Consider the following 19,688-nt stretch of genomic DNA (forward strand, 5'->3'; position numbering starts at 1 on the left):
GTCGGCGAAGCCGAAAGAAGCATTAGACATTCGGTTATCGAGACGTACGGCGCCTTATTCGAAAATCTGAGGAAGTTCGTATCGATTAACGTAACTTCAAACGGTGCGCGAGATATATTACAAAGAACTCGGCAAAGTTTTAACGAATCAGTACACGGTACGTCAAAAGATTTCGACACGGTCTTAATGAACTTATATACGCATTGCAACACGAAATCCGCGATCCTATTCGACGAGCAGTCGCGATAGACCTAGAGAACGAACGCGCAACCGAAACGTTCATACTAAATTTAAAACCCGAGATAGAAATCAGAACATCAAGCATGAAACCGCGCACCTTACAAGAAGCACAAGATGCCGCGTTCGAAGCAGAACTATTAATCGGAGAAATTGAGCGAAACCGCGGAAATCAGTGCAGCCAGCAAATAAGAGCTCACTCATTCGCCCGAGGGAATGTATCGTCACAACGCAAACCCCCACTTAGGAGCGGTCCGATGACTACGCTCAATCGCCTGCCGACAAGCACTCAAATAAACAACGGAGGGAGAATGAAGTGTTTTAAGTGCAACCAAATAGGACATACCGCAAATTACTGCCGAAAATTTTCAACCGGCCAGCCAGCGAAATCTTCCGCCACCGCGCAGCTACAATATAAACATGGAGAATGCGGGACGAGAAGAGGAAACAGCGCTACCAGAACCTCGAGAGACGTCGTACGAGTACACGCAACAACAGGAAAACTTCTATCCATTGGAGTTCGATCGGGAACAGAAATCAAACGATATTTAATCGATACCGGTGCAGGAATAAATTTAGTTAAAAGATCAAGTGCCATATTTAAACCTAAAATGACAGTAGCTAAAACATTTTACATGGGCAATGACAAATTCCAAACTGACGAAACAGTAGACTTTCAATTCTTTAACATCATGAACACATTTCACGTTGTGCCAGACGATTTTCCTTTAATAGAAGACGGAATAATTGGTTTACCTATGCTCTCTAACTACTCATATCGAATTAACAACGAATCAATACAATTAAACGGGAACGAAATATTTTTCCAGGCGCCGAAAACCATTCTCCCAGGGCAAACCAAAATCGAAACAATTTATCTGGATAAAGTTCCGACGAGAGTATGTTTCTGCAATACTGGTGAGCAACCAACTATAATCACTAATGATCTTTCTTATGAACACGATCTCGATAAAATTGCTAAAATGAAACAAATAATTAGACTAGACCATATTGAAGACAAACTTCGTATTCCTATCGAAAAGATCCTCCTACATTACATAGACGTGTTTGACCTAGAATCCGATACCCTACCTTGTACTAACCTAACAAAACACACTATTACCCTACGCGAAAACAAAATCGTCAATACCAAATCGTACCGACCTCCCGAGGCCCATAAAGCAGAAATTGAAAAACAAATGAAAAAAATGTTAGATAAAAATATCATTGAAGAATCAGATTCTCCTTACAACAGTCCAGTATGGGTAGTACCCAAGAAATCAGACGCATCAGGCAAACAGAAATGGCGTATAGTTATCGACTTTCGAAAATTAAATGAACTTACCGATCAAGACGCCTACCCACTACCGACAATCGACGACATTCTATCACAATTAGGCAACGCCAAATTCTTCTCTGCTCTAGATTTATCTTCGGGATTCCATCAAATATCTATGGACCCCGACTCAAAGAAATATACAGCCTTTAGCACACCTCAGGGACACTTTCACTATAATCGCATGCCATTCGGTTTAAAAAACGCCCCAGCCACCTTCCAACGCATGATGGATACCGCGTTACGAGGATTATTGAACAAATACTGCTTTGTATACCTTGACGACATAATAATATTCGGTAGTACAATTCAACAACACAATGAAAACCTTGCTATAGTATTGCAAAGATTAAAAGAGTTAGGACTAAAAATCCAACCCGACAAATGCGAGTTTCTAAAACCTGAATTAGAATACTTAGGACATGTCATAACACACGAGGGCATAAAGTCAAATCCTAAAAAGATCTCCGCAGTTAAAGACTTTAAGATTCCCAAAACACAAACAGACGTAAAGTCATTTCTCGGATTAGCTGGATACTACAGAAAATTCATTAAAAACTTTTCCAAACTCGCCAAACCATTAACAGATCTCACAAAGAAAGACAATCCTTTTAGATGGACAGAAACGCAACAGACAAGCTTTGACACACTAAAAGAAAAGCTATGCTCAGTCCCAGTTTTAGCATACCCAGACTACACGAAAACATTCACACTCACCACAGACGCTTCCAATGAAGGAATAGGCGCAATCTTATCACAAGACGGACATCCTTGTTGTTACATATCACGGACACTCAACCCCCCAGAGAAAAATTATTCTACCACAGAAAAGGAATTATTAGTTATCGTATGGGCAGTTAAGAGACTCAGGCAATACCTGTTAGGAAGACGATTCGTTATTCGAACCGATCACCAAGCACTCACTTGGCTCAAAAATTGCAAAGACCCTTCCTCGCGTTTGATTAGATGGAGACTTAAACTCGAAGAATACGAGTACGATATTCAGTATTGCAAAGGTAAAGAGAACACAGCAGCCGACGCACTTTCCAGAAAAATTTACCAAATTACCGACAAATCAGTCCCAGACACACCTGCAAACTCCGAAAATATTGTAGAACACTTTAACGCATGGTCAGAAGACGCGACACACCCGAGACGACTTAAAATCACGCCAAACGATCACACCTTCTATCAATTGAATAGAGAAACATTAGGTCCATTCGACAAAGATACTTGGATTCGAAAAATTTTTGAACTAACCAAGAAACACAAGAAAATTGGGATAGGAGACAATAGTTTTACCGAAGCCGAAAAAGCTAGGATCAAAATAACACTCATGTTTATTAATGACCAAATTGAAGAAATAACTTTTGCATACGAACCAATACAAACCATAACTGACGAACAAGCTCTAGACATTATACGCGAAAACCATAACGACATTAGTGGACACTTGGATATTCAAAAGACATATAGTAAAATCAAAGACCAATTCAAAATCCCACGCCTCATGGAAAGGATAGAAGATTTTATAAAAAATTGCGAAGCTTGTCAACGACAAAAGCTAGTTAGAATCAGACCCAAGGAACAACCCGTAATTCCTCAGACATCAGTAGAGCCAAACGAAAAGATAGCCATGGATCTAATTGGTCCGATGCCTAAAACCACACGTGGAAATCAATACATTCTTTCGACTCACGATGACCTAACGAAATATCTCGTTTTAGTACCACTGAAAACACAACGAACCGAATCGATTATCGATGCACTACTGCACCACTACATTTACATCTTCTCAGCACCCAAAACGATACTAACAGACCAGGGACAGAACTTTATTAGCGAACTAATGGAAAAATTCGAGGAAGCATTTAAAATCAAACATATAAAGACCACTAGTTTTCATCCTCAATCTAACGGATCCTTAGAACGAAAACACGCCACAGTAAAAGACATGATTCGCACGAGCCTACACGATTCTAATAAAGAATGGGATCAGGTATTAGACTTTATTTGCCTAGGGTATAATACCGCGATACACGATGCAACTGGATTTTCACCCTTCGAACTAACATTTGGAAGAAAAGCCAACCTCCCGTCTTCCGTATCCCGAACTTCCAATTACACTTACGAAGAAATGTTTGCACTATGGCAAAAACAATTGCAAAAATATAGAATGATAGCGAAGAACACTCTTGAACAAAGTAGAAAGAGGTACATGAGAGATCAAACAAGAAAAATCATTAGAACTCAAACCTTATTTAAGGAAGGAGATCGTATACTCCTTCACAACGATCATAAGTCGGATAAATTGGACGACGAATGGTTAGGACCCTACGTTATTAAATCAGTCAAGACACCGTATTATGAGATTCTCATTAGAGATCGAGTTAAGAAAATCCACGGTAACAGAATAAAACCTTATTTTTCAGGACGATCACCCTTGCCGTCGGCTTTACCACCCTTAACGGATTAAAAATAACCCCTATTGACAATAATGGAATATTTCATGAGAAAAGATCCAAAGCATATCTTTATAGCGAACACATAAATGTTATTATAGGACTAGATATTAGTGCTGTATTGGAACAAGTAAGATATATTGAAAAGGGAGTAGCCGAAGTTAGGAATCATTGCGAGACACGAAAAGACTGTAACATATTACCAGAAATACGCTCTTTACAAGCAAAACTAAATAACGTCAGAACACTTAGCATCGAATTACGATCCTTAGCTCACATTCATCTCAGAAGTAGACGAGGACTAGTAGACGCTATCGAATCTATTAGTAAAACTCTTTTTGGAACCCTAGCCGCGAACGATCTAGATATAATCAACAAAAATATAGACAAACTCTTTGAAGAAGGTAACAGCCTAAAAACCATAGTAGCCAACCAGACAGCTTTGATTAAACGAATTTTAAATAACGACGTCATCCAGCGACTGAAACAAGTAGACACAGGTGTAACAAACGAACTTAAAACGCTTAACAAAAACGAGATCACCTTAATAAAAGTCATAGCTCTAGAAAGCTCACTCTCTGACTTACATTTCCAAATCGACGAAATATTCAATTTAATCATCTTAGGAAAACAAGGAATAATAAGCCCACAGATTATTGATCCCGGAACTTTTATTAACAATTACGCCCAAGTACTAGGTAGCAAAACAGTAGGAAACGCTTTTATACCAAAGGAAGAGAATTTCCAAAATATTTTAGATATCTCAGAACTCACATTGTTTACTCGACAAAACAAAGTTTTCTTTGTAATTTCTGTACCAACAGTTATGGACATGGAATGGGATATAGAGCAAATATATCCCATACCATCTCTCACGAACAAAGTGTTTTTAGCACCTTTAGTAGTTCATCCGATATTTTTAACGTCAGGACTAAATTACATCAATGTCGATCAAAACTACTTGGATAAGCAATGTTCTATATCTGACTTTTACATTTGCAAACAAACTCAGCCGATTCACGACCGTCGAGTGAAGCACGATTGTAACCCTGAAATCTTAAGCGCAGAAAACACTGTCAAATTCTGTAAGGTAGTAGTTTATAACATTGAAGATATAACTTTTATCCCATTAAACGCTGAGAATCATTTTATAGCTATACCAGAAAAACCAATAGATCTGAGCATTTTCGAAGAAAAGACACATCGAATTGTTAGACTAGAGAAACCATCTTTGTTACAAACTAATAAAACCGTAGACATATTGTACAAGAATAACCATATGAGAATCAGTGGTAGTAGCAAGGAAATTTCTTACGAGATTAAAATCAAAACAGTCAATGTAACTAATGATTCAGACTGGATTATTTTACTAAATAAACTAGAGAAAACTACAAAACTTATTAACGATAATTACGGATACAAAAACACTCTGGATTGAATCGAAGATCAAACGAATCAACTAACTTTTGCTCGTAGAATCGATCAAGTTGAATCACGGGGAATATCTATATTACAAATTATAGGATATTTATCCATTGCTCTCATATGCTTATACTTTCTCAACAAAATAGGAATGCCGAAATTGTATTTTCATTTATTCTGTTGTAAAATCAAGCGAAACACGACAAATAACAATCCATCAGCCAGCGCTCCGATGCCAATCAACCCGGCACCTATCAACATATTCACCCCGATTCTACCTGTGCCCAGCACCAGCAACGATTCACAAGTAACCTTCGACCTGGAAACACCCAAGGCAAAATTTCACCCATCTATCTTAAAGAGGAAAAGGAATCTATCTATCCATCTATCTTCGAGGACTAAGTTCATTCTAAGGAGGGGGGAGTGTAACCCCAAACTCTTTTGCCCTGACGTCACCTTAGGCGACCACTTCTAAACATTCTCCAGACAGCCGATACTTGAACATTACACATGGCGACCTTGGCGACAATGTATATTGCCGGAGTACCTGAGGGTTCATCTATGTCCTAACGGTCCTTCCACCGAATGTTCTAGAAGCGTAGCAACAGTCACGTACGCCTACAGGGTAGTGGGGATAATGAAGGATGAAAAACAAAAGAAGAAACAGATGTCACCGAGAGTAAGAAAATATTGTAAGAGCCTCAGTCCCGAACGGCCACGGCTAGAGTTCAGAAGTGTATAAACGAGGAAAAAATAAAGTTTTCTTCTTTCCTTTAAATTTCTTTCTTATTTTACGTGACAGGGTCACCGGTGGCCGGCACTCAACTTGGCCGTGGTATCATCAAGATCACCGGTGACCGGCGCCCCAAGATTAGTAGCAATACATAATTTGAATAATTATTTTTTATTAGCAATTAATTATAACTATTTATCAATAGTTATAAATTTTTTATTATTACCATCGTTACTACAATGGTATGACGAAATTAATGCAGTATAAAATATATAAGAATAGTTTTATTTATACATGAAATATAGAACAATTATTTAGCATTTCACAAAGGAACAATATGAAATAATGTCTTTTTATGTTAATGAATAATGTTAATGAAATAATGTAAAAACTAGGAAGAGCACAATGTAATATATTACAAAATAGAAATTAAAATTTGTTCAAAGCGCCGCAAATGTTGATTTACGTAACAAGTCTATTTAGCGTATGTAATAAATCCTCTTAACGACCGTGTTGAAAACAAAAACGGGAAAAATAACGAATTAATGATCAAACACGTGACTTGTACACATAATACAACCACAAAATAGGAAGTAAAAAAAGAAAAAAAGAAGAAACACAGATAATTGTTGGTCGAATGGAAATAATACTACGAAGCCGCTTATTTAAGATGACTAATATGATTTAATGAACAGGTTTCGTTTTTAAGTGTAGCAATTGGCAGTAAACAAAACAGAATTCCCAACCTTTAGTGGAATCGCCGTTCCAGTTGAGTCTGCGCGAATGGCGTTGTGCCACTTGGCTTTTTCCACGACCTGGTAAACCGCACATCGCGATTACAACCCCTGAGAATTTTCGGGGAGACTTCATTATCCCCGACGTCCTTATTGATTTTATCCTTGATATTATCCTTGGGTTCTGAAAGCAACAGAATCTATGATACTCGTGTAATTAATTGCATTTTCACATGCTTGATGTGTAGACGTATGGCCAGTGATAAACATCAAGGAGACAAAGGATTGTGCAACAAAGACGCGAGTATAAATGTACAGATCGTGAACAAATTTAACAACGCCAATACGCGATTACGATAGAAGTCAGATATTTTCTAAGGCATTTCATTGTAGCATCCGGTTATTTTTATGTGTATAATAATATAATAATAACGACTAATTTTAGAAGATGCACCCAAACGGCTATGATAGATCTGACCCGGTGCCAAGTTAGTTTGTTAAGCCAGCCAACAGTCGAATGATCGTTAACAATGTGAACGTATGTGACATAATTCGATAGAAAATCGAACAATGTGATCGTATAACAGTAAGAATGAAATTAGTGAGAAAATTATCGTTTCCCTCCGACGCATCTTCGATTCACAAAAGAACTCTTTCTCGCGCGCTATGAGCAAGATGTTTTAAATTTTTATTTTGTTTTCGTCGAATGAAATATTTAGGTTTCTAGGAAACAATGAACGTAAAAGTGAAAATGAAAGATATACGCGAGCATTATATTGCGTGCAACATTTGTGTTACGCCATGAGGCTTACCACAGGCTGTATTTTCTAACCATCGCTCGCGGCCTTACAATGTCGCAGTCAGATCGTTTTATCTGACCGCCGGATCATATACAATGTGTCGACGAGCGCACAGCTGTCGCCAAGCAGCGAGTTCTCGAAACGTCGAATTTTGTCCGTTACGTTTTCCACGCAAGTGTCACGACCGGCATACTTCAAATCCGATGGACCGATGATGGAGATAGAGATGTGGCGGCCTTGGCGGCAATGTATATCGCCGAAGTGCCTAATGAGTCATCTGTATCCTAACGGTCCTTCCACCGAATGTCCTAGAAGTGTGACAACAGTCACGTACGCCTACAGGGTAGTGGGGATATTGAGGGATGACAAACAAAGAAGAAACAGATGTTACCGAAAGTCAAAATTGTAAGAGCTTCAGTCTTGGCAAGTCACGGCTGGAGCTCAGAACAAAATCGCAGTCAGTGTAAATACAGAATACAAGAAATAAATTCTCTTGTTTTTTTTGTTACCTTAATTTTTTTCTTTTCGTTCGAGCCCCCCTGCTTTTTATTCTACATGACACAAGATTAGACATACGTGATCATAGGCGCGAACGGTGGCGTGACCTAAGTAGAGTGGGGGTCGTCTTAAAAATGAGACAAAGAAATCATCTAAAGTCGGTTAGTTCCTTGTGACACGTCAAACGTTACACATTGAATCGAATCTAACACATAACGTCTGTCTCAAGCTGCGAAGTGCGATAGGTCTCGTTATAAGCAAACCGCTAAACAAACCTTGACTGTTATCTTTTTCGTTTTTAATTGTTGATCTTTGACTGAATTTGTTGTTTCGTTATTTTTATTAATCTTTTATCAACCAACCCAGTATAGTTGTTCATATACACTCAAACCTAACCACCTCTATTCTCGTAATAGAAATAGGGGATCAATCAGTTCGTGGCGTCGATTGTTTAATCGTAACGAGAATTTACGACTCTCGTTGACGCGTTATCTAGCGATCGCGTCTCTCCGCGAACGGTTGAAACATTTGGTCCTTCGAGCCGGATTCAGTGTCAAGTGAAAAGTGCACGCCAGTGACACCCACTACCATACAGTGCCACGTGAACCCAACACATCTAGCAGCGGAAGCGTTACTACCCCAGCGAGGTCAGTAACGTAAAGGGTCGTCACCTTTGAAGAGGTATAATTCGGTGGTTGAAACGCAACCACACAGCCTCCTGCCGCAAAGTGGACAATCGCCAACAGAAGTAAGTTCAAACGAGTTCACTCTCAATTACATAACAAATAATGGCAACCGGAAACGAACTCGCCACCTTGCGTCGACGCCGGGGCTACTATATCGCCCAGTTTACACGCTTCGCAAAAAAACTGGACGACATCGAACAATCAGGCTGTCCGGAAGAGATCGACTTGATACAAATTAAAGATCGTCTAGAAACCTACGAGACGGAACTCCGTGGCTTACAAAACCAGATCGTAGCTATAGACAAGGGAGAGATCGCGCGCGGCATTGAACTAGCGGAAGAATACGAAAAACTACAACGCCGAATAACTAAACAATCGATCAATATACGACGAAGTACGCCGTCACAATCGACAAGCGGTGAATCAGCCGCCGGTCGCGAGTCTGCTTCGCTTAAACTACCGGAGGTTCGGATACCTACATTTGACGGCGCCCTCGAGGATTGGCAGTCATTTTACGATTCCTTCTCGTCAACGATAGATCAAAATGAACATTTAACACCGGTTCAGAAATTTTATCATCTCCGATCAGCCCTGACTGGATGGGCCGCGCGAAGCATACAATCATTAGCCATCACCGAGGCAAATTACGCAATCGCCATTGACGTTCTTAAAGAAAAATTCGACTGCCACCGTCAAATCTGTATGCGTCACTGGGACTTGATTTCGACTATCCGAGGATAACTAAGGAAACACCCGAAGCTATAGATGATCTTATCGAGACAGTCAAGGTAAATCTCCAAGCGTTAGAAAAACTCGGGGGCCCAGTCACGTCAAACGCCGTTCTCTTAAAGCTTTTCACGTCGAAGCTACCCTCAGCCATCATTCGCAAATGGCAACATACAACTACCGGACAAGAAACTGTCGTCATACACGCACTTGGTAGATTTTCTGAAAACACGGACGAATGGCGATAGAACGTGTTCAGCATCAACCGTCAAAAAAAAGGGCGTCCGATCAACACGACCGTCGGCGACCGAACGCGCCGCGAAATTATACATTCATAACTACACATAATACGTTGGTTTGTCCGAACTGCCACGGACAACACGAATTATGGAATTGTCATGTCTTCAAAGCGAAGTCGCCCAAAGAACGCCTGGAAATCGCCAAAAGGGCGTCGCTCTGTACCAATTGTTTAGACGTCGCTCTTACTCAATGCTCCGCGGGGTCATATCGCATCTGTAGACAGCGACACCACACGTATCTGCATCAAGACCATGGGCGTAGCAAACCACGAACACGTGTCAACCGAACATCAAGCGGTCGATCGTCGAGCGACCGATCATCCAACGGTAGATCTTCGCCTAGTTCACCGACCCCGCGTTCCTCACATCGTTCGAGACGCACATCCTCGTCTCCCCGAACGTCTCCCCGAGCATCTCCCCGAGCGTCTCGCCGAGCGTCTCCCCGAACGTCTCCGCGAACATCTCCGAAACGCGAATCTCGGTTGTCGCGAACGGCGGCTTCGGGATCGACTATATCGTCCAGTCCTAATCGACAAGGAAAACAATGACGTCATCAGACGACTCTGCTAGGGACCGAACCACAGAAAACGGACTCATTGACCTCGCTTCCTTCTGAATCATTGCAGCACCATTTGTTAGTCACAGCACAGGTCAACATCTTGAACAATGAAATTCAACCATTTCGTTGTAGAGCTCTGCTAGACACCGGCTCTAGCATGAACTTTATCACCGAAAGACTCGCTAACTCATTAAAACTCAACCAACGGAAATGTTCGGTCCCAATCGGAACACTCAACACGTTATCGACGACCTCGAAACGCTACATCACGGCCACGATCACCTCCATTGACGGCACATACGAACGCAACTTGACGTTTCTAATCATACCGACTATCGCGTCTTGGGTCCCAAATCAACCCGTAGATCGCTCAACGATACAGATACCTAGGAATCTCCAATTAGCCGATCCAAGATTCCATAGACCTGCTCCGATCGAAATATTGTTGAGCGCCGGACCAACACTAGCATCACTCTGTGTCGGCCAACTTGATATCAGTCAAGCAAACGGGCCCGACTTGCGTCTGCAAAAAACGCGATTCGGATGGGTCATCGGACTCATTAGCATACGCATTTCACGCCTCCACGACGGCTTTACAGGTGGACCTCGCCCGTTTTTGGGAAATCGACGAGGGACCGCCCACCGCACACATTTCGGAAACGGAACGACAGTGCGAGGAGCACTTTCGAAATCACGTTCAACGCATCAACGACGGGCGATACGTTGTCGCTCTCCCATTCAACGAAACAACTCCTCCGCTTGGATCCTCGAAAGCCATGGCAATGAAGCGACTCACTTCCCTCTGCCGTCGATTCCAACGAGACAAACAATTCGAAGCCGACTAACACGCCGTAATAGAAGAATACTTGGAATTAGGACATATGACGAAGATTACCACGGACCACTGCACGGACGACGGATATTTTCTGCCACATCACGGCGTGATCAAAGAATCCAGCCGGACTACAAAACTCCGAGTTGTGTTTGACGGATCTGCACCAACCACCACCGGAGTTTCATTAAACGACGTACTTCATACGGACCGAAACTACAAGACGACATATTTCTTATCCTTTTAAGATTTCGTTCTCATCAGTACGTCATTACAGGCGATGTCGAAAAAATGTATCGACAATTTCTTGTGCGTCCAGAGGATCGGAAATTCCAACAAATTTTGTGGCGCAACTCTGATGGAGAAGTTGACATATATCAACTTAACACAGTGACATGCGGGCTGTCAGCGGCCCCCTATCTAGCCATTCGGTGCCTCAAACAACTGGCAGACGACGAGGGTCATCGATACCCACGAGCAGCGATGGTCTTACAGCGAGACTTCTACGTCGACGATGTTCTCACAGGAGCTGATACAAAGGACGAGACACAATCACTGAGAACGGAGCTCATAGAATTGCTTAAACTAGCCAGCTTAAACATTCGAAAATGGGCAGCGAACGACCGGGAACTGCTACGAGGACTTTCCGAGCAGGACATAAACGATAAGCTGCGACTAGGCGAATCGCAAACTTTCAAAACTCTGGGTGTTGTTTGGAATTCCTTTGACGATTCGATCCTATATTCCGTCAAAATCAATCCTACCGCCTCTCGAATTACGAAGAGAACAATCAGCTCCGAAATTGCCAAGATCTACGACCCTCTTGGATTACTGGCACCAGTGATCGTTCGCGCTAAGATGTTGCTCCAACGACTTTGGACTTTAAAACTTGACTGGGACGAGTCTCTTCCGGCTGACGTACACACAGAAAAGAGAAAATATTATTCACAGCTACCTTTGCTAAATAACGTGAAGTTTCCACGTAAAACTATAATCAAGACCGCAACGGAAATTGAATTACACGGATTCTGCGACGCCAGCGAAAGGGCGTATGGGGCATGTGTCTACCTTCGCACTATCACTCCGGATGGTCATGTCTGGACACGACTCCTCACTGCAAGGTCAAAGGTGGCTCCACTCAAATCACAAACCATTCCAAGGCTGGAACTGTGTGGAGCACTTCTTCTCACATCATTGGCCACTACAGTCCTTCAAGCCTTACCAAGCAACATTTCTCGGACCGTTTACTGGACTGATTCTACAATCGTTCTACATTGGATTAATACATCACCCCATACGCTAAAAACCTTCGTCGCGAATCGTGTGACAGAGATTCAACAGAAGACTCACACCTCCGATTGGCGCCACATTCCCACTACCGATAACCCTGCAGATCTCATATCTCGAGGCCAATCACGCGAAGACTTCCTGCGATCAACCATTTGGCAACATGGACCGGAAACGCTCCAACAACCTGAAAAATACTGGCCGACGTGGAACCCGGTACCATTAGCTGAAATACCAGAGCAGAAGAAGGCAACATGTCTGTCCGTGACTCCACTTGACCACAGTCTACTGGAGAGATTTTCTTCTTGGCCCAAGCTGATAAGAATTGCCGCTCGTTGCCTCCGATGGAGACGAAAACAGGATCCGGGGGGACCTCTAACCACACATGATTTAACCAATGCGCATAACAAATTGGTCAAATTGTTACAGCTCTGCTATTTTCCAGATGAAATACGTACTCTCCGAACAGATCGAAATTCTGCAGTGAAGGGGAAGCTGCAACGACTCAATCCATTTCTGGACAAGGACGAGATATTGCGAGTCGGAGGCCGACTCAGTCACTCACCAATGCCCTTCACTCGGAAACACCCAATCATTCTACCCAAATCCTCAGTTACAGCACTCATTATCGAGCATGAACACCTCCTAAATCTCCACTCCGGAACTCAAGCTACCTTATATGCCTTAAGGAGACCTTATTGGCCTATCGACGGCCGTAGTCAAGTTTGGAGCACGCTGAAGAAGTGCGTACGTTGCTGCCGAGCCAATCCACCTCCAGTGGATTACGTAATGGGCGACCTTCCAGCTGCACGGATAACGGAATCTCGTCCATTTACCAACGTCGGAATTGATTATTGCGGACCGTTCTACATCAAGAAACGAAAGGATTGCAACCGACGCAAAATCAAGGTATATGTAGCAATCTTCGTATGTCTTGCAGTTAAAGCAGTCCACCTCGAGCTGGTCACCGATCTCACTAGCGAGGCCTTCATTGCTGCTCTGCGAAGATTCATCGCTCGCCGAGGATTCTGTGTAACAATTTATTCTGACAACGGTACCAACTTCGTTGGCGCCAACAACGAATTACGAGAGCTCCGAAACCTCCTGCAGTCCGACGATCATAATGTAAAAGTTCAGTCCTTTTTAGCCGATCGACGGATCGAATGGCACTTCATTCCTCCCAACTCACCTCACTTTAGCGGGTTGTGGGAGGCTGCGGTGAAGTCCTTCAAACGACATCTCAGACGTGTCGCAGGTAACGAGCTCTTAAGATTTGAAAACTTTAACACACTCATCATTCAAATCGAGTCTATCCACAACTCCCGTCCTCTGACTCCAATATCATCTGACCAAAACGATCTTCTTGTCCTTACTCCCGGTCACTTCCTCATCGGAGATGCATTAACAAGCTTTCGAGAACGAGATTTCCAGGACACTCCATCCAATCGTCTCTCCAGCTGGCAACACATTCAAAGGGTCAAGCAACATTTCTGGCGCCGCTGGCATCGAGAGTACCTGAACGAGCTGAACATCCGAAACAAATGGAGCAAGGGCAGTCACAACATCCGAGAAGGCACCGTTGTAGTCCTCAGGGAGGATAACGTACCATCCATGCAATGGCCTTTGGGCCGCGTGATCAAGGCCCATCCAAGAGGAGTCGACGGAATCATACGGACCGCTACCGTGCAGACGGCAACAACTACCCTGGATCGTGGCGTCAAAAGACTGGTCCCCTTACCCATTCACCCAGATCCAAACGAGTCCGACCACCCACACGGAGCGAAGGAGATCCGCCAGCGACGCACCTGACTCCACACCATATCATTTGATCGGTACCCTCTCAACGGGGGGAGGATGTTACGCCACGAGGCTTACCACAGGCTGTATTTTCTAACCGTCGCTCGCGGCCCTACAATGTCGCAGTCAGATCGCTTTATCTGACCGCCGGATCATATACAATGTATCGACGAGCGCATAGCTGTCGCCAAGCAGCGAGTTTTCGAAACGTCGAATTTCGTCCGTTACGTTTTCCACGCAAGAATAGACATACGTGATCATAGGCGCGAACGGTGGCGTGACCTAAGTAGAGTGGGGGTCGTCTTAAAAATGAGACAAAGAAATCATCTAAAGTCGGCTAGTTCCTTGTGACACGTCGAACGTTACACATTGAATCGAATCTAGCACATAACGCCTGTCTCAAGCTGCGAAGTGCGATAGGTCTCGTTATAAGCAAACCGCTAAACAAACCTTGACTGTTATCTTTTTCGTTTTTAATTGTTGATCTTTGACTGAACTTGTTGTTTCGTTATTTTTATTAATCTTTTATCAACCAACCCAGTATAGTTGTTACATATACACTCAAACCTAACCACCTCTATTCTCGTAATAGAAATAGGGGATCAATCAGTTCGTGGCGTCGATTGTTTAATCGTAACGAGAATTTACGACTCTCGTTGACGCGTTATCCAGCGATCGCGTCTCTCCGCGAACGGTTGAAACAATTTGCATGAGCATTCTGCTTTTTACCCGTACATTTAGATTAAAATCGTTTTCACTATTGATCGATGGAAGAATAATCCTTACCGATCACACACATGTTCTTTACAATGTATCGTTAACAACACTGTTCGACAATCAACTAATGACGAATCAATAATAAAAAATGCGTTTCAATGACACAACCGGCTAGACGAATTCGCGAGCTTCAGAGTGCGAATTTCAACTGAGTACTGACGCCTTCCTGTTGGGTTCCACGTTAAAAACCGAGCGTTGGTGAACTTTATATTTAGAATTCTCTCTTCATGCACGAGAGCTTTTGACTACACTTTTGCGACTGCCGCTTCTTTCGCGGTATTAATCTCAACAACAAACTTTGTTTTTTGTTTGTTCGACATTCTGACTTATTCTATTCTCATTTTTGGAATACGGATATTCATGCGAAATATTTGTTTCACTCGCTAAATGTAGTAATTTTATAGTTCATATATTTGAAAAGTTCGTAGTGAAATTCAAATAAAATGTATTTTCGTAGAATTGACATTCTATCGAATATAAAATACAATACTGCTTCATATAAATTAAATTTATGAAATCTCTAAAAGGTATAAATTAACCCCTTCAAATTTTATCGCAATCGATTACAGAGCTTATCAATTCTCGGAAATGTTGCGAACTTTTCAAACATCTTCATATTTTTATATACGTTTTATATGATTGTGTAATTATTTGGATTTTTCTATATTTCTCAGAACCGTATAAATATCCGTGATCTACGTATTTGATTGCTATATTTTCTAAAACTCTATATGTCATGCGATAATTTATGTAATATATCGTGTAGTCGTTCGTAATCGATATGTAATCGTACGCAATATATTGCGGTGTATAGAATGAAAGTACAAAACAGGATTAAAGTTCAAGTACGAAAATACGTACGACGACCTGTCTGTAACGTTATAATTAACTCGTTGTTTACAATATAAAAAATTGAAATGGAGTAAGAATTATCGAATTGTCTGAGTTCACGAAATTCGACATGGCGATAGAAATATGCGTTATCGCGTGTTGTTTCGAATCGGCATGCCCTTGTGCCTAATAATCGAAGGTCGAAAAGCGATAAAGGTCATTACATTTGGACTAATTTAACGAATCTCTGAGTAGATTTTTTACCATAAGCAAAAGCACGTACGCCACGAAACGATTTCGTCGTTCGCGATATCTGTCTTCATTTTTATTTGCGTGTCTGTTTTTCTCGACTTAACGCGTGTCAACAAAATAATTACGAATTAGACCCCTTGATCCGTGGATAAAAGAGCTTCGATGCACGTTTATAGACTATACAAACGAATCGCACGTTTCGCTTTGAAAAATAAAACGTATTGAAAACGGAAGTTTTTCAACCCAAACAATCGGATTATATACCGATGTATGTATATTGTTTTATAATTCAAAGTGCAGCTTCGAGTGTCGTATTTACCAAACTGTTGCACGCGATACACGATCAATACCGATCATTCGCGTATACCGAACGATGTACTATCACCTATCGAGAATCCCCATGAAACCAGCTTTAACCGTTGGTACGTTGACCTGAAACGTGTCGTCACTCGATTTATTATTCAAGCGTTGAATTGTAACAACGCATGTACTCTCGCCACGCTACGGCTACCAACGTATGCGTGAATACTAAATTATTCCATGGAATATCGTGTCGATAATATTTATTTATCTATGAACAAATGGCAATGAAATTTGTAACGTCAGAATACAGTAATTAATTATGAAAATTGCGTTACGTCTTCGCGAAGATTCATCACGGTCATTTCCATATGCTGTCATGCGCAGGATAAGAACAAGCTCAGTGGCAGAAAATCAATAATCGGTCTTGTGGAGAAAACCATTTTGTTGCATTGGAACATGCGCTGTAACGTCAGCTACCACTACATCGCATTTCACCAAATTTGCCAAAGAATTTCGTTAAAAAAAAAAAAAAAAAGGAAAAAGAAAAATTGAACTGACAGCTACTTGAACTAGATAAAACAAAATAATTTCTGGAACTCATCGTACTCGAAAACTCTTGTCAGAATTTTACGATAGAGAGGAGCTTAAATTATTGAAGCTTTATAAAATTCGAAAGCACTTGAGTTTGATAAGATGAGATACTCGTGGGACCTGGTACGATCGTTTAGTTACTGAGATATAGAAAAAAGAAACGAAACTTTTGATAAGAAACCACCGTGCTCTGAATGAAAACAACAAGTTTATCAATTTTAAGTTATTTGTTACATGCTGAATTTTCATTCGTCGCACGCGTTTCGAACATACGACACGGATATCTATTTAAATCGTGTTTTATTTATAGTCACCACTCCTATTACAAGTGGAGATCACAGATTCGTGAAACCGTGGCCTGGTTTCGTGGTAATTTCGGTGTAATAGCTAAAGATCTAGCTGACACGAATCGAGAAATTCAAAGAGAACGAGCGAAAAAGCGTAATGCGTTTCAATGAGAAAAACAAACGATGAAAAAAGCCATTATTTCATCCGGTATTTCCGCAGGTGGCATTTTTTAATTTCGTTTGCATATTGCATTTCCATGCAATTTTTTATGACGACTGTTGCATTGCATAACGCACAGTAATCCGATGCTTTCGTTTTCGATAGATAAGAAATAAATAACGTTTCCCATCGAATGTTTCGCAACCTGATTACCGATTGAATTGCTATTCAATAACATCGTCACCTATCGAATATATCGAACATGTTGTGATTGTACGAGTAAATAATATCAATTAGATGAAACTCATATTACTAGTGTTCCATTTAATCGATTTACCTTGGCGCTGTTCTTCGACGCTTGGTGCCATCGTATCAGCGCACGGCGCAGTCTCCTTTTGTATAGTCGACGTATTGATCGCGTTCACCGCTTGTGTTACGATCGATTTGTTCGTTTCTTCTTGGAAAAAGCCGGCTTGCAGTGCAAGTTTCCTCACGGCCAGACAGTAACCCAGAATCGGTGCCGCCAACAGGTCGAGACAAGCGGCAACCCAGGGCATAACCCGACGGTGAACTATTCAAATTGGGGTCTTTGGTTTCCCTTCAGGAAAACACAAGTCATCAGGTAGACCAGTCGAGAAGTCGATAATTACAGGAAGAGAATGAAAGTGATCCTGGTAACGCTTTTGCTTGAAATATCCAGCAAACAAGAGCCCTCTATTTGTATAAAATACTCGGAAACAGTGGTCTATTGCTAGTCTCCTTTTTACCCGTTTTGCTGCTCAATCTTCGACTAGAGTCCTTCCGAAAAATGATCGCTACTTGTGTGCCGTATTATGGACAACAGGTCCTCCCTCATTCCAATTTGCTTGATCCTCACCTCTGGAGCCAGTTTGCGTGCTTCTTTGCCTATGCTCGAAGAAAAGCCCAGTTCTCCGATTTTGTCCTCTTCTTTGGTTAAATCTTCTTTTACCCTCGATTCACTTGATTGTTTGATCGTCGACGATCTATCTATCACGTTACGATGTACCTTTATAAATATTGTCGATACAGACGTTGCCCGACTCTGCGCACGCGCTGCCACAAGTATATCCTAGTAGTTTACATAGTCACGGTGCTGCCTCACCGTTTTCCAGCACACTGGTGTTCCCTTCTCGCCACCACTTCAACTCTGCTTTGGTTATGTATATTTATATGTAAGGTATTCCTTACCCTTTTTAGCTCCTTTTCTCTCCCTTTACCGCTCACGACAACGTGGTTTCACACGGACAATCTGTGGAGTTGCCTCTGCAGAATCAGTTCTCGTACAACCGGTTTACCAGATTAATTTTATCCACCAAAGACCTTCGAATATAACTGCCGACTCTCTATTGTCTGATTCTAATCTCTGCGTTTGTTGATGTTTTGTTCACTGTATGTTGCGTGCAAATCCGCCTAACGTTCTGTAACTGAAGTTATACGAAAGTGTTTAAAAGTCAAAGTGAAAACGAAGTAAAATTGTGAAGTGAAAACGGTCGTCTCTAGTCAGATCGAGGTGGTACTAGCGACTGATATTCCCCCATTTGCTGCAGCTTTTAGCAACATCGATCCGGACCTGGTAGGCTCCCTCTGTTGAAACTGGCCAATCAACGATTCGCTTACCCCACTACTAGTATACAGCAATCATATTGGGGACACGTCGAATGTATTTACGTTTGAGGACAAAACGTCGATATTTACTGGGCCACTGCAACCTTAGACAATGCGACTTTTTACATAATATTTTACAAATCTGCGTGAAAATATCAACAGCGGTCATGGAGGAATCTGGTAGAATCTTTATTATATAACATCGTACAATGTCTAAACTATAATTTCGACAGACGCGAGCTACGTTCCACCAAATTCGAATCACCGTTATAGTGCTCTTTACGTTTATTTTGGTCGATTAACTATAATCGCTTTACTTAGACATTATTATAGACATTACTTAGACATTGTATTATAAAAACTAGTCTAATTTGGACCATTAACGTATTAATTCTTGAAACGATGACAACATAGAATTTCGTTCTTAAGTGTACAATTGTACACGCCTTCAGT

The 19,688-nt window shown here is 41.6% G+C and overlaps 1 protein-coding gene across 1 annotated transcript; it reads right to left on the bottom strand.

The window, feature by feature from the left end:
- Positions 1-6,543: 6,543 nt before the first annotated feature.
- Positions 6,544-19,446, bottom strand: LOC126928650 (uncharacterized). Its single transcript, XM_050744254.1, has 2 exons — positions 17,947-19,446; positions 6,544-7,108 (listed from the first exon to the last, which is right to left on the bottom strand). The coding sequence occupies exons 1-2, from the start codon at positions 18,164-18,166 to the stop codon at positions 6,939-6,941; spliced, it is 390 nt and encodes a 129-aa protein (XP_050600211.1). The 5' UTR covers positions 18,167-19,446; the 3' UTR covers positions 6,544-6,938.
- Positions 19,447-19,688: the final 242 nt, after the last annotated feature.

Source organism: Bombus affinis, unplaced genomic scaffold (genome assembly GCF_024516045.1).
Source record: "Bombus affinis isolate iyBomAffi1 unplaced genomic scaffold, iyBomAffi1.2 ctg00001237.1, whole genome shotgun sequence".
Taxonomy (NCBI): Eukaryota; Metazoa; Arthropoda; class Insecta; order Hymenoptera; family Apidae; genus Bombus; species Bombus affinis.

Bases quoted from the DNA above. Each gene is read 5' to 3' on its own strand.
- LOC126928650 (XM_050744254.1), bottom strand. From the start codon at position 18,166: ATGCCCTGGGTTGCCGCTTGTCTCGACCTGTTGGCGGCACCGATTCTG. The intron at 7,109-17,946 runs GTAAATCGATTA...TGTTGCTTTCAG, and splicing joins CGTCGAAGAACAGCGCCAAG to AACCCAAGGATAATATCAAG.